Source organism: Girardinichthys multiradiatus, chromosome 4, assembly GCF_021462225.1.
Source record: "Girardinichthys multiradiatus isolate DD_20200921_A chromosome 4, DD_fGirMul_XY1, whole genome shotgun sequence".
Taxonomy (NCBI): domain Eukaryota; kingdom Metazoa; phylum Chordata; class Actinopteri; order Cyprinodontiformes; family Goodeidae; genus Girardinichthys; species Girardinichthys multiradiatus.
In genome coordinates this window covers 31258679-31272889 of record NC_061797.1, presented here as the reverse complement: position 1 = coordinate 31272889, position 14211 = coordinate 31258679, and the positions used below count along the sequence as shown (strand labels likewise).

Genomic DNA, 14211 nt, shown 5'->3' with positions numbered 1-14211 from the left:
GTAAGCTCAGTTTAATGTTTAGTTAATTTATGGTACCATACATACATTTAATTTAGAGAAAAACATTTAGATAGAAACAAACAATATAACGATTCTTGAAATGGATACAAAATATATGCTCCATCTATCTATCTATCTATCTATCTATCTATCTATCTATCTATCTATCTATCTATCTATCTATCTATCTATCTATCTATCTATCTATCTATCTATCTATCTATCTATCTATCTATCTATCTATCTATCTATCTATCTATCTATCTATCTATCTATCTATCTATCTATCTATCTATCTATCTATCTATCTATCTATCTATCTATCTATCTATCCATCCATCCATCCATCCATCTATATATCTATCTATCTATCTATCTATCTATCTATGGATGTGTTGAGACTGTCTTGTCAGTTTATGCATACTTTATGTGCGCTTTGGGTGCTTTATTACGTTTATGTCGAAATATATTATAATTATAATCCATGATAAACACTTTTTATTTAGTAAGAAATATTAAAATTTCAACCACTGAAGCTATAGAGCGTCTGTCCCGACTGACAGTCAGCTGGTGGCCTCTGCCAGTTGAGAAAAGTTTGTTTCTGAGCGCTTCTGATATGTTAATTAGCTCTGCGAGTGTGCGACCCTATTGGCTCTTCGTCCGAGTCAATTTCCCGTTTCCAGCCTTACGTCAGGGCGGCTACAGTGCTCTTAAACTCATCTGCTGTGTGATCCCAGTAAAAAAGCGTCCCACTAGGAACTCAGCGGAATCAAAGGTGCGAGGCTGACTCTCGGCTTGTTTTGCCCTCTACCCTCTCTCCGCTCACTTAATGTATTCCTGAAGAAGGCGTAAAGTGTTAAATGTTTGAAACACAAAACCGTCGTGTTTCACATGCTGAAAGAGGACTCCGCTATTCGTGTGCGCGGCACTGCTGCGTCTGTGCAATAGATTCTGCAAAGAAAAACTCTTCTCGCACGTGGCTGCGCAAAAAGGACGCTGCAAAACCTATTTTTTTTTAGTTTCAAGACAAACGCTTAAAAATCAAACTGGCTCACGTCCTTCCCAACCAGCCCAGTTTGACAGCTGCTCTTCACCCCGTTTGGAGGACTGTCAGCAGCAGCAGCAAGAGGATGGCATCAGAGCTGGCAATGAGCAACTCCGACCTGCCCACCAGTCCCTTGGCCATGGAATATGTTAATGACTTCGATCTGATGAAGTTTGAAGTGAAAAAGGAGCCGGTGGAGCCCGATCGCAACATCAGCCAGTGCAGTCGCCTTATCGCCGGGGGATCCTTGTCTTCCACCCCGATGAGCACGCCTTGCAGCTCGGTGCCCCCTTCCCCAAGCTTCTCGGCGCCCAGTCCGGGCTCGGGGAGCGAGCAGAAGACACACATAGAGGATTTCTACTGGATGTCCGGTTATCAACAGCAGCTGAATCCAGAGGCGCTGGGCTTCAGCCCCGAAGACGCAGTCGAAGCGCTCATCAACAGCAGTCACCAGCTCCAGTCCTTCGATGGCTACTCCAGGGGCCAGCAGTTTGCTGGCGCGGCCGGGGCAGGAGGTACCATGGCTGGGGAAGAGATAGGTTCCGCCGCAGCTGTAGTGTCAGCTGTGATCGCTGCGGCAGCAGCCCAGAACGGGTCGCAACACCACCTCCACCACCATCACCACCACAACGGCAGCCACCACCAAGCGCCCTGCGTCCAGTCCAACGGCACTTCTGGGACGAATCACCCTCACATGCGCCTGGAAGATCGGTTCTCAGACGAGCAGCTGGTGACCATGTCAGTGCGGGAGCTCAACCGGCAGCTACGGGGGGTCAGCAAGGAAGAAGTGATCAGACTGAAACAGAAGAGGAGGACCCTAAAGAACAGAGGCTACGCGCAGTCCTGCCGCTTCAAGCGGGTCCAGCAGCGGCACGTCCTGGAGGGAGAGAAGACGCAACTCATGCAGCAGGTCGAGCACCTAAAGCAGGAGATCTCCAGGCTGGTCCGGGAGAGGGACGCGTACAAAGAAAAGTATGAGAAGCTCATCAGCAACGGCTTCAGAGAAAACGGATCCAGCAGTGACAACAACCCTTCATCCCCGGAGTTTTTCATGTGAGTCTCGAACTTATCGCGAAAAAGAAAGAAAAGTCACCCCTCTTAAAAAGTTTTCATTATGACACTTTTTTGATTGTCTTTTTTGCGCAAAGCCAAATAGACAAAGAACTAATTTGTCAAGTTTTTGTTATGATTTTATACTTTTATTTTATTTTTTTTTTTTTGCTTTTTTTTAAAGACAATGTCCTTAAGTCTGTGACTCATTTATATGTGGAGGGGGTTGACATCCGTTTTTTTATTATTTTGGAGCGACATATTGAGAAAACGTTCATCATTTTTTTTTTTTTTTTTTTTACTTTTATTAGCAGTATATAGCATATAAGCAGATTGCCAAGCTCATTTTTTCCAATTGCTGTTCATTAAATTTTCAGTGTTCATTTGTATTTTCTTTTAAGTTGACCCAACGTCCCGCAGTATGAAGTGGGCATGCATGCACTATATACTCCTTTGAAGTTCATCAGTGTGCCCTTTTACAGCATTTTACTTCTAATTCAGTGTACAGATTCCTGTAAAAGCTGTAAACATTGTCTACTTTTTTTTCTTTTCTTTTTTCATCTGTCAAACTTGGAGGATTGCAAGCCTGACATTTGACGCCACCTCATCTCATGCGTTTGCTTCTCATTGTGTTGAACAAAGAAAATGACTGTCTTTATCACGAACTATCCATTGTTTTAAAGAAATGTATACTATTGAACTTGCCCTGCATGCTGGACATGTATGGTTTTCTTTATTTTTATGCTTGAAGACGTCCTTTATTTTTGCTCGGATGACTCCAGCATGGCATTTATAACTTAATTTAGGTCTCCTCACTTTTTTGGGACGGACACAAAAAAGTGACAGGACTCCCCACCCTCCCCTTTAAATCTATACAAGTGCATTTCAGCTGTGTTGAAGTGCTCCACCATCGGCTGTCATTGTAGGCTGCAGTAAGTGCGCAGAGCATTACCTGATGGAACTTTTTTCGGCGGGGATCCTGCAGCGAGACGACAAAAAAAAAAAAAAAAAAAAAAAAAAAAAAAGAAGAAGACTTTACAATTATAAGACAATTACCAGTCCAATCTCTGGAAGTCTAGTCTGTTGCTATAAGCCAACAATGTTATTTAAAAATATTTCACTGTACATATGTCAACATTTGAGTCATTTTTTATTTAATTCTAAAGTTTTTACGATCTAAGTTGCAAACAATAAGGGGTTGAAACAGAGATTGCTAAAAAAAGGAGAGGGATTTTTTAAAACAATCATTAAGAGAAATTGGCTCGGCTCCAGTTTACAGTTTATAAATGAGCAGCATTGTCCAGTTCAGAAACAGCGCTTTTGCAGCATGCATTAATAAACTGAAGTGTGCGCTCTGGTCTCAGCTACGTTTAATTGTTGTATTTTAAAGTAATAATAAAAATAACAAAAGTCCATAAAAATGCGATTTAAAATGTATTGTGGTCAAAGGTAATTGTCCTTGCTGAAGGCGAAGTCACTTGCAATATACTTTTGAGAAATGTGTTTCTTTAACAATCTGACGTACAGAAATGTACTAAAGATTTCGCCTTCTGTTATGTGGGAGTCAGGGAAATAAAAATGCATCTGCATCCCCTCATAAAGATAAGACTGACACCTTGTTACGACCTAATCCTAACGTTTTTAAAATGTAATGATCAGCTCACAAGAGAATGTTGTTTGTCTTTAAACAAAGTCAATATTTGCAAAGCAATAACTAATTATTATAATTATTATTATTCTAATCGATGATGTCTGGACATTGTTGGATCTTCAGGGATTGTTACCCTGCATGTACAAAGACGAAAGCACCATTCGCTAATAAATCTTAGAAATATGTTAATTATTCTTTTTCTTATATATAGTATACATATATATATATATATATATATATATATATTTTGCTGTGCAAAATTATACCACCCACTAACCATATGTGATGTTCATATGTGCTCGTATTTTTTTCATTTCATACAATTAAAAGATATGCAATAAATGTATTTAACTGTCTTCATTAAGTTTGTCATATTTTTGTCTTTTGACTTGTCTAGAGAAATTTAGTTTTTATGACTAAAGCATGAATTAGGAAAATTACAAACATGCTGAAATGCAACTATTGGTTCCTCGCTGGCAGCTTTTTCTTACTTTTAATAGATTTTTATCCCAATTTAATGATGGGTCATGTCAAACCAATAAAAACCACAACATTTTGAAACAGTTGAAATGGCGATAATAAGATTTTGGACAGTAGCTTAGACTGTAGAAGTCGTGCATTCTATCTAATGCTTGTAAAAATACAGAGATCTGGATGCTGTCACAGTAAGTTTGTGATAATTATTATGTTCTTTAGGCAATTATATGAGAAAATATGTCTCTTTTTGGCTGACATAAACCATGTTTCGCACATTTCCACATTTTTGGATAAAATGTAAAGAAAAAAGAAATCTTCCACCCGCATATAGCTGTTTGTTCCCATTTGAGTACCATTATCTTATATTTTTAACATTCTGTATAGAACCATTTATACTCTTTCGAGATCTAAGGCTCAGCATATGATTTCTTTAGCTGACAATTAGTTTCTATGAATTTTGTTGAAAACTTTGACCTGTGATCAATGTGTGTGGGTGTGTTTGTAGAGTCTTTCTAACTGTGCATTTCTGTGCTTGAGAGTTTTAATGTGTGTAAAGCCTGCCCTTGCATGTGTTTAAATAGTTATGGATCCAAACGTGGGTGTATTTCCCTGAATGAGAGTATGTTTGATCACATCTTCACATGCAAGTTTCTTGTGGTTTTTCATGTTTCAGATTTTCACCTTACTTTTGTTCTTTCTCATTGTCCTGCCTGCTTCTGTGTGGTGTCCTCGCTTCAGAGTATTTGTCATCAGCATGTCATCGTTCGGCCTACCCAGTTTCACTCAGGCTTGTTCTGTTTGTCAGTTGCTCTGAATGTTGGCCTCATACGGACGTGCTGAGGGTGACGGGTTGCAATAAGGGCATAGCTATGACAGGCATTTAAGAGGGCGCAGGAGAAGGTATCAGTATATGTCAGCCGCTGTGGTGAGCAAGGAAAGCTTCTGCGCTACTCGACCAAATCTTTTGCATTTTGGTGCTGTTAATATATCTTTGGTTGACCTCTTTCAACATAGCTGTTTTGCTGCACTGGTGTGCTAACTGAAAAGGCTTGTTCTCTGAAACACAAGAGGAAAAATGCATTTGTAAGTTCTGGGAAAAGGAGTAATCTTGTGGGCATCTTGTTTCACTGTTCCAGAACAATCTGTTTTTTGAAAGAAGAAAACTAATCTGCCAAAATACACTTCAGAAACACAGAGGACTTCAGATGATATATTCAGTCTGGATTTGTCATCTTTACACACTTGAGGAACAGCTCTGCATGACTCTGATTAAAGGACAATCACGAAACACCTTTCAGAAAAAGTGAACAGCATTTTCTATGTTACCAAAGCACTTAATGTTCTCCTTTTGTTCAGAAACTGTAGAGTTTGCAATAACAAATTCATTACTAAAATCACACAGAGACAAAGAAATAAAAGGCCATTCTCTGCACCACCTGCAGATGATGATGCACTGACACCCCTCCCAAAAAACAGAGAAGGGAGAAAAAAGAAATTTTTAACCCACCACTTGTATCCCATTTGAGACATGTGTGCTGCTGCTGTGGTGGCTGATTTGCCCCGAGTGAGCGGAGAGACTGAGACAATAGTCGGTCTTGGGCTGAATTAAATGATTTTGCTGATGATTAATAGTGGTGTGGTCCACTGGCTCCTGCGATGTAGAGATGATAAATCGTGAGTGCAGCTCTATGCAGCTGTGCCCGTTTTGGGTCTTAGTGTGCACACACCATGCAATTTACAACCAAGCTGCTCGCCTTCTTCCTCAATTTATCTAATTACATCTATTTGATCCAAGCAATAGTGCCGCTATATTTTGATGTTTCATGTTAACCACAACACTGAATTCAATCACTTCAGGGAGGTTAACTCTTTGGGTCTTTTTCCCCCCTTAAAGGAGATGTTTCTGTTTGTCATCGCAAAGGCAAAATCCCTGCTCCCCCAGAAGTTTGGCTTTGCTCCTCTGAATATCATGCATTTTTGTGGTAGTTCTTTTGAAGTGCTTTGAGTGGGATGTAAAAAATACAAGAAAATGGTTCATGGTTAATGCTTCATTGTAGATTCTTTTTCATTTTGAATTATTTTCTTATTGGTATAGATCAGTTAATGCATCTAAATTAAAAGGACACAGCAGCTTTTAAGAAACGGCACCCGTTTGTAATTACATTCAGATATTTCTATGTGAACGCTACATGATACTTGAGTGAAGACTACTTGTCAAAAGCATGTTGTCTTTAATAAACTGGTTGATTCTCCAGAGATGTGCCCATGTGGTACTTTAGTGCTTTGCGGGCTGGCTCTACAAGATGCAGTGCAATGTTCACTAAAGTTACCATAGGTCAGTTGACAGAATGAAAAATAAAATGTTGGTTTTAGATGTGAAATCTTAAAAGGTGTAGATTGCACTGAAAGGACTAAAACAAATCTTTGCATTGCTGCCTGTCTTTCATCCTCACTAACTCTGGCCTGTGTGAGAGTCTGGTTGGTGCTTGTGCAGACAAAACATGTGGATGTGTGTGTAAACTTATTTAAGTGTGTATCTGTATGCTTGTATGTGTCTCCCTTTTGAAGAAGAGGATGAGTAGAGGTCAGAAGTTACAGCACACAAGGCTGCTCTCAAGGTCATTAGAATAAACCCTGCCCTGGGGATCTCATGCTCATTTCCTCTGCACAGACCCCACTGACTGAGATGTGCATGCACAGCGGACATGGCAGACAACCACTCATGCCCATGTTTTTTTTTTTACAATTTCTTGTATTGCACTGATGTCTTAAAGAAATCAACCTTTTTTTTTTTAGCATTATTTAAGTACAAACCACATTTTTAACAATTGTTTGTGAGTATGAAACCAATATTACAGGGATAATGTGCTCCATGTGGATGGTTGGTATTAAAACATATGAAGGATGTTCAAGTGCAGTATTCTGTTCAACTGTTACTCAGTGTAGTGACTTTACAAAAGACTGTAAATGTTAATTTTATACTATGCTTTTTCTCAGCAAAATTCAACAGAAACAGTGTCACTGGCAGGTGCAGGAGGAGAACCGAAGATAACTTTATGGCACTCAAAATGAATAATTCATTTTGTCCCCACAGCCACATCCTTTCTCTGAGTAAAACAGAAGAAAGCAAACTCCTTTTCCAAACTGGCACCGACCCACACTCAGTGACTTAAACTATTATAGGTGTCTTGTTTTTATACTTTAATTGGACTTAATCAAAACAGGCATAGTGTGCGGTGTGATAAAGCTACAAAAACGTAGGAACAATTATGGTTGCATTATTTATGGTACTGTTGTAAGTAATAATAATAAAAAATATCTTATCTGTTTTCCTTCTTTCAATTTTATAACTTCAGTGTTTGCCTTTTAGAAGATGTTATCATTTCGGTCAGACACTTTGAAAAGCTAATAAATTAACAATTGAAATGTAATTTAAAAATAACCAAACAAATTAATAAACAAAATAAAAAATGTATTCTAATTAACTTCTTTTCAATTAAATTAAATAAGCATTTCTTTTTTATTGCATATTTGCTCATGGGAAACAGCACATCACAAAGAAGATTCCAGTAGATTCTGACATGGTTAAGACTATACAACAAGACAACATCCATATTCCTCACTGACCTACCCTGTGTAGTAAAATAGACAAAATAAATTTACTACATATACAAGAGTTATTCTTCTAAACCTTCACACATTAAATTAATTCCAGGTCTCAGGTAACGTCCGATCATCAGAGTTGACTTTGTCCTTTGTACACCTTTTTCCTTTCTGGCGGAAAGCACGCCTCAAATAGATATCAGGAGGAAATGTGTGGTGTCATTAGAGAATTGTCCTTGAAAGACTTGCTGCCGCTGGTGTTGGTAATGAGGTGGTATAGCTACTTGCACGGGTAACTTTATATTTCTGTAAATAGATCAAACTAAGGGCCTGTGACTTAAACAAATCGCTCAACCGTGGCAATACTATATGTGAAAAAATAAATAAAGATAAAGAACAAATCAAATATGTATATACACATACACACACTACATTGCCAAAGGTATTCGTCTCTCTACTATTATAGGTACATGAACTTTGATGTCATCTGGTTCGTAATCTCTAAGGTCCAATTTGTTGATAAACCTATCGTTGCCAGCAATATAAACTTTATTCAGTAAACATCTTCCACAAGGTTTAGGAGTATGTTCACAGTTAGATGAGAAAACCAGAATTACAGCCTTCGCTTTAATTCATCCCAAAGGTGATCAAGAAGTTTGAGGCAGGACTCTGTATATATATATATGGAATTCTTATTCAATAAATTACAATATCACTTATATCAGTAACTCACTTCATTATATACATTAAGTACACACAGATTGAAGTGTTCAAGCCTTTATTTCTGTTAATTATGATGATTTTCTGCTTATAGCTGATGCAAAACAGCAAAACATAACATTTGAATATTAAATCAGACCAATAAAAAAACATTTTAAACATTTTTAAAACAGAAATGTGGGCTTAATTAAAGGTGTACGAAATACCTACTTGAGGTACTTATAATCTGACAAATGAGCTTCATCAAAACACATATCCTAACCTATTAAATATGACGGCATTCAGAAATTTTTGATTTACTAAAAAAGAATACACTAAATTCCAAATACTTCTTAATCTTTCAATGGTTATACAAATATTTGCACCCGAATTCCAATGCTGGATCTAAGCAATAGTAAGCAAAAGGACATCCCTTTTAAATTGACTTTGAAAACTGACATGAATTCTTTAAATAATTTTTTGTGTACTTCACACAGTTTTCTGGTCTCAAACTAACATAATACTGCTGCATTTCTGCAGCTTCTATTTGCTTTTGCAGGCATGAATTATGTAAAAGTCCAGTGATTTAAAATGTGCTTCACTGCAGTGCACTGACAAAGTATTTCAACAACTGTCACTTTCCACAGTGTTTTAAAAGGGACTCTGCTTGGGATCAGTGCAAAGAAGCAGAGTCCCCACGCTCATGTTTTCACTTCTGTAGCAACATTTATAGGGGTTATAAATAGTTGTATTTAAGCCCACCTTACACAACATGCTTTCCTCTGTGTGTTTTACTAGTGTGCTTGAATGAAAGTTTCAGTTTTAAGTTGTTAAGAAAACCGAATCAAACCCCTCTCTTGGGTCTGTATGAGAAAGCGTTAAATGTTTAGAACAATTACTTATTTCTTGAAATGAGCAGAAATAAAATTATTTTTACCTTTTTCTCTGATGGAGCACTGCACGTTCATTTTTGTCTTTTGTGCTTCCAGTGTTTTGATGCATTGGCTGTGCCTGTAGAATCTATTTGCATGCAAATTTTTACATTTCCCCACGCCTCCTATGATACATGCACTGTTTGCCAGCAGACAGACACGGTGCGACAGAATTTCACTCATAATGGGATGACTTGTTCCTTTATGATTGTTTGTGTGGATCTGCATGTGCACTGAACTGGATGGTAGACCGAAGAGACTGAAGTCGGGACTGAAAGTGACACAATGTTTGTTTGTATTGATATTAATCTATCCATGCTAATATGTTGTGTTCAATCTTATCTGCTTTTTAAGGTCGTCAAGAAAATTCCTCCATCTGTGATTTCACGCCCGCTTCATCTTTGCCCTGGGTTTTATGAGGTAAAACAAGCTCTTTATTTATTCTTTTGATTTTCTTTTCATTCAATTTTATGGCAAGAATTAAAAAAATATTTAAATATAAAATCCAAAAATTACTCTTAGCAGGTTTAGATAATTCCAATTTATTACTTTAATTATTTGTGCATTTTTGTTTTATTGATTAAAAACAGCTGTTTTTTTAAGTATAATGGTGCTTTAAAGTATAGTGTGCTTGGTTTTGGATACAAATACATATGCAGTACCACATTGTTGACATTCATTCAAAAGGACCTTTTGAATGTTTCTTAATATCTTTCTTAGTTGTGTTTCACAGTTGTGTTTCAGAAAAATGCACGGTATCCAAAGGTATCCAAACTTCCTTTCAAAGCCACATAGGGAAAAAGTCCCACACATTCACACACAACACAGCTGTAAATATTCTGCCACCCTCGATCAAGAGTACAGTCAGCAGATTATAGCCACCATTCAAATGTAAATTAAACATTAAGATTTTCTCTTTTGTCTCGGACAACAAGAGAGAGGAAGAGTGAAGAATGGGCTGCTTAGGTTGAAATCAATGCACTGTGAGAAAGAACCCAATTGTTCCTTTAGTGATTTCACTTAGCCATGAGACATAAGCATGAGAGTCTGTGTTAGCTTAAGCATGACTTTTCACTGAAAGTGCAATGATGTTCTAAATTCAGGGTTTGTATCAATTCACAGTTTGTGAGCTGCAGTTTAAGTTAGAACACATTTTGTGTGTATCATTTGTTTAGATGATTTTTTCAGAGAGTTTATGCAAAAATTTAGTCCATTCAGAATTCGACTATAAAATATTAAACTAAGCTAAAATAAAACAAAGATAAAATCAAATACAGGCAGATAAACAAATAAAATAAGTGTCAAGCAAAATTTGGGTTTGGGATTTTACAATTTATATTAGTATAACAAAGAAACACAAATAAAACAAGTTAAATAATTTAGGTAAATAAATAAAATACCTCTGTCATACATATCCATCTCAGTAACAATTGTTTTTCTGAGTACATTTTTTACTAGAATGATTTTTATTCCCATCACATGATAAAATAATATGTACATGTATGTGATGCATTTTATTAAAATCACTCCTTTTTTCCTAGTGCATTTAGAAAAACATGGGATTATCTCTTATGTCAACATGAATAGCATTGATTATAGTAAGAAGGATGTTAGCCAAGTACAAAGTTTATGTCAAAAACCCATTTCCCATTTACCTTAAATGTTGAAGTTAGGATCTAGGAAGGGTGTTATACCTTACTTAATTATGTTTCAGTAGCCAGTCAGACAACTAGTAAGAACTGTTGTGCTCAGTGACTTGACTTGCACTGCATTAGCAATGCAATTCAATAATCATGAATGTATGACCATTCTGTGGATTTAAACAATGTAGGAGCATATCAATTCACTGGGAGTTCCTACATCATTAAGTGTGGGACTAATTTAATTGTTGGAGTTATCACATCCGTTTATGTCTGTGGCAGCCATATTCCATTTTAAGGTTAGTGTTAGAGAGGAACCTCTGACTTTGCAAGTCAGAATTTTGACCTCATTAGGTGTTTCACTTGATCTTACTTTTCAATTTACTATGACATTCAAATGGAATGCACTATCTTGTATGTTATCCTTTTTTTTCAGTTCAAACTGCCTAAATAAGGCACTCACTTAAATACTGTTGTGGTCATACTGATTGCTTCAGTATGCATAAAACAGTACCCGCACAAACACATCACATGACTTTTTACAAACTAACTTATACTTATAAAGTAAGAATGTGTGAAAGGAAAATGTACAGGGGTTGGACAATGAAACTGAAACACCTGGTTTTAGACCACAATAATTTATTAGTATGGTGTAGGGCCTCCTTTTGCGGCCAATACAGCGTCAATTCGTCTTGGGAATGACATATACAAGTCCTGCACAGTGGTCAGAGGGATTGTAAGCCATTCTTCTTGCAGGATAGTGGCCAGGTCACTATGTGATACTGGTAGAGGAAAACGTTTCCTGACTCGCTCCTCCAGAACACCCCAAAGTGGCTCAATAATATTTAGATCTGGTGACCGTGCAGGCCATGGGAGATGTTCAACTTCACTTTCATGTTCATCAAACCAATCTTTCACTAGTCTTGCTGTGTGTATTGGTGCACCACCTTCAGTATACAATGTTTGAACCACTGGATGCACATGGTCCTCAAGAATGGTTTGGTAGTCCTTGGCAGTGACGCGCCCATCTAGCACAAGTATTGGGCCAAGGGAATGCCATGATATGGCAGCCCAAACCATCACTGATCCACCCCCATGCTTCACTCTGGGCATGCAACAATCTGGGTGGTACGCTTCTTTGGGGCTTCTCCACACCGTAACTCTCCCGGATGTGGGGAAAACAGTAAAGGTGGACTCATCAGAGAACAATACATGTTTCACATTGTCCACAGCCCAAGATTTGTGCTCCTTGCACCATTGAAACCGATGTTTGGCATTGGCATGAGTGACCAAAGGTTTGGCTATAGCAGCCCGGCCGTGCATATTGACCCTGTGGAGCTCCTGACGGACAGCTCTGGTGGAAACAGGAGAGTTGAGGTGCACGTTTAATTCTGCCGTGATTTGGGCAGCCGTGGTTTTATGTTTTTTGGATACAATCCGGGTTAGCACCCGAACATCCCTTTCAGACAGCTTCCTCTTGTGTCCACAGTTAATCCTGTTCGATGTGGTTCATCCTTCTTGGTGGTATGCTGACATTACCCTGGATACCGTGGCTCTTGATACATCACAAAGACTTGCTGTCTTGGTCACAGATGCGCCAGCAAGATTTGTCCTCTTTTGAACTCTGGTATGTCACCCATAATGTTGTGTGCATTTCAATATTTTGAGCAAAACTGTGCTCTTACCCTGCTAATTGAACCTTCACACTCTGCTCTTACTGGTGCAATGTGCAATCAATGAAGACTGGCTACCAGGCTGGTCCAATTTAGCCATGAAACCTCCCACACTAAAATGACAGGTGTTTCAGTTTCATTGTCCAACCCATGTACACCTGTTGCTGTGTTCAGCCTGATTGAACTCACATTCATAACATAATTTAGGTGGAGTATACTGAAGAAAGCCGATGGTCAGGGCAAAGGAAATGTAGCTCAACATAAAGATTTTTTGACAGCACTTGCTACTTTTCTTTCTCTTTGGTACTTTAATTAAAGGGCATTGAGCAGAAGAATATTTTTTTTGCTATTGAAGGAAATTTAGAATCTGTATTGGCACAAGAGAATTTTGAGCTGGGACGTCTCATGTTAGGGACTGGATCCACCAGCCGATCCTTTGAAACAACATATAATAGCTACACTGGCTAAACACCTTACATGAATTGAATGCATGAATACAAAAAAAAAAAAAAACGGGCTGATGGAGTAGGATTAGCATGCAGATATTAAAGAGATAAACACTCTTACTACTCTTAAATGTTTGGATTTGGAGTTAAAATGACATTGTTATGATTATAAATAGTAATTTATATCATTAGAGTTATTTTCTTACCTTAAATATATGTTTTTTACTTACTATTCTAACTATTTAGTGTTTCTGATTTCAGAATTCACACTTAAAAATAAAATGTTTTTTTTTTCTTACTCATTATCAACCATTTTAACATTACATTCTGTAAGATTGTTTCTTGACATTGGAGTGTACATAAAGATTGATTGTTTCCTCTTTTGTTGCAATGTTGTAATTTGCTGCAATATTTATTTTTCAGTTAAATTATTATTTCAGAGACTATCATCCTTTCATATCTAATTATGGGAGTAGAAATTAGGCTTGTGTGTATAAACAAAAATTCACAAAAGTTGAGATTACATTTCAGGGTGAGGTTGAAACATAATTTACATGTCTTTAAAGAACCTAAAAAAAGATTAAAAGATGCTTTATTTTAGACAATTTACTCCATACATGGATTTTTGTAATAGAACTAAACTCTATACATGTATCTCTGGGATAGTACTCTCACAACAAAATTCTAATACCAAGTATTACAATTGTTATTTGCAGGAGATATACACCCTTTCACGCTCAACGTGAAACAACGTACCTTGTATAAAATTGCTCTCCAATCAGATAAGTGTGAATATTGTAGAGTAGTACTCTTACATGTACTTCTAAAATATCAAAATTGAGATATTGAGATTTTGTCTATATAATAGGCTAGCAATGCATGAGTCATGACAGGAGGAGGCATGTGTCCATGTGCAAGTACTGAGCATTATTGACTTGATTCTGTCCTAGCGGGGTGTGGAATCAGAGGCTGGCGTTACTCCAGATCCACTTTAT

General features: G+C 37.5%; 1 protein-coding gene across 2 annotated transcripts in view; it reads left to right on the top strand.

Annotated features, from left to right (window-relative positions):
• The first annotated feature begins 355 nt into the window (after positions 1-355).
• The window catches only part of mafa (v-maf avian musculoaponeurotic fibrosarcoma oncogene homolog a (paralog a)), a 118183-nt gene continuing 104327 nt past the window's right edge, over positions 356-14211 (top strand). The window contains exons 1-2 of one of the 2 annotated variants that reach the window (XM_047362805.1): positions 356-2098; positions 9812-9877. In XM_047362805.1, the coding sequence (XP_047218761.1) occupies positions 1131-2098; positions 9812-9839 (996 nt within the window). In that variant the 5' untranslated portion in view covers positions 356-1130 and the 3' untranslated portion in view covers positions 9840-9877. The remainder of the gene's footprint in view (positions 2099-9811; positions 9878-14211) is intronic. The other variant, XM_047362804.1, reaches the window with a different exon arrangement.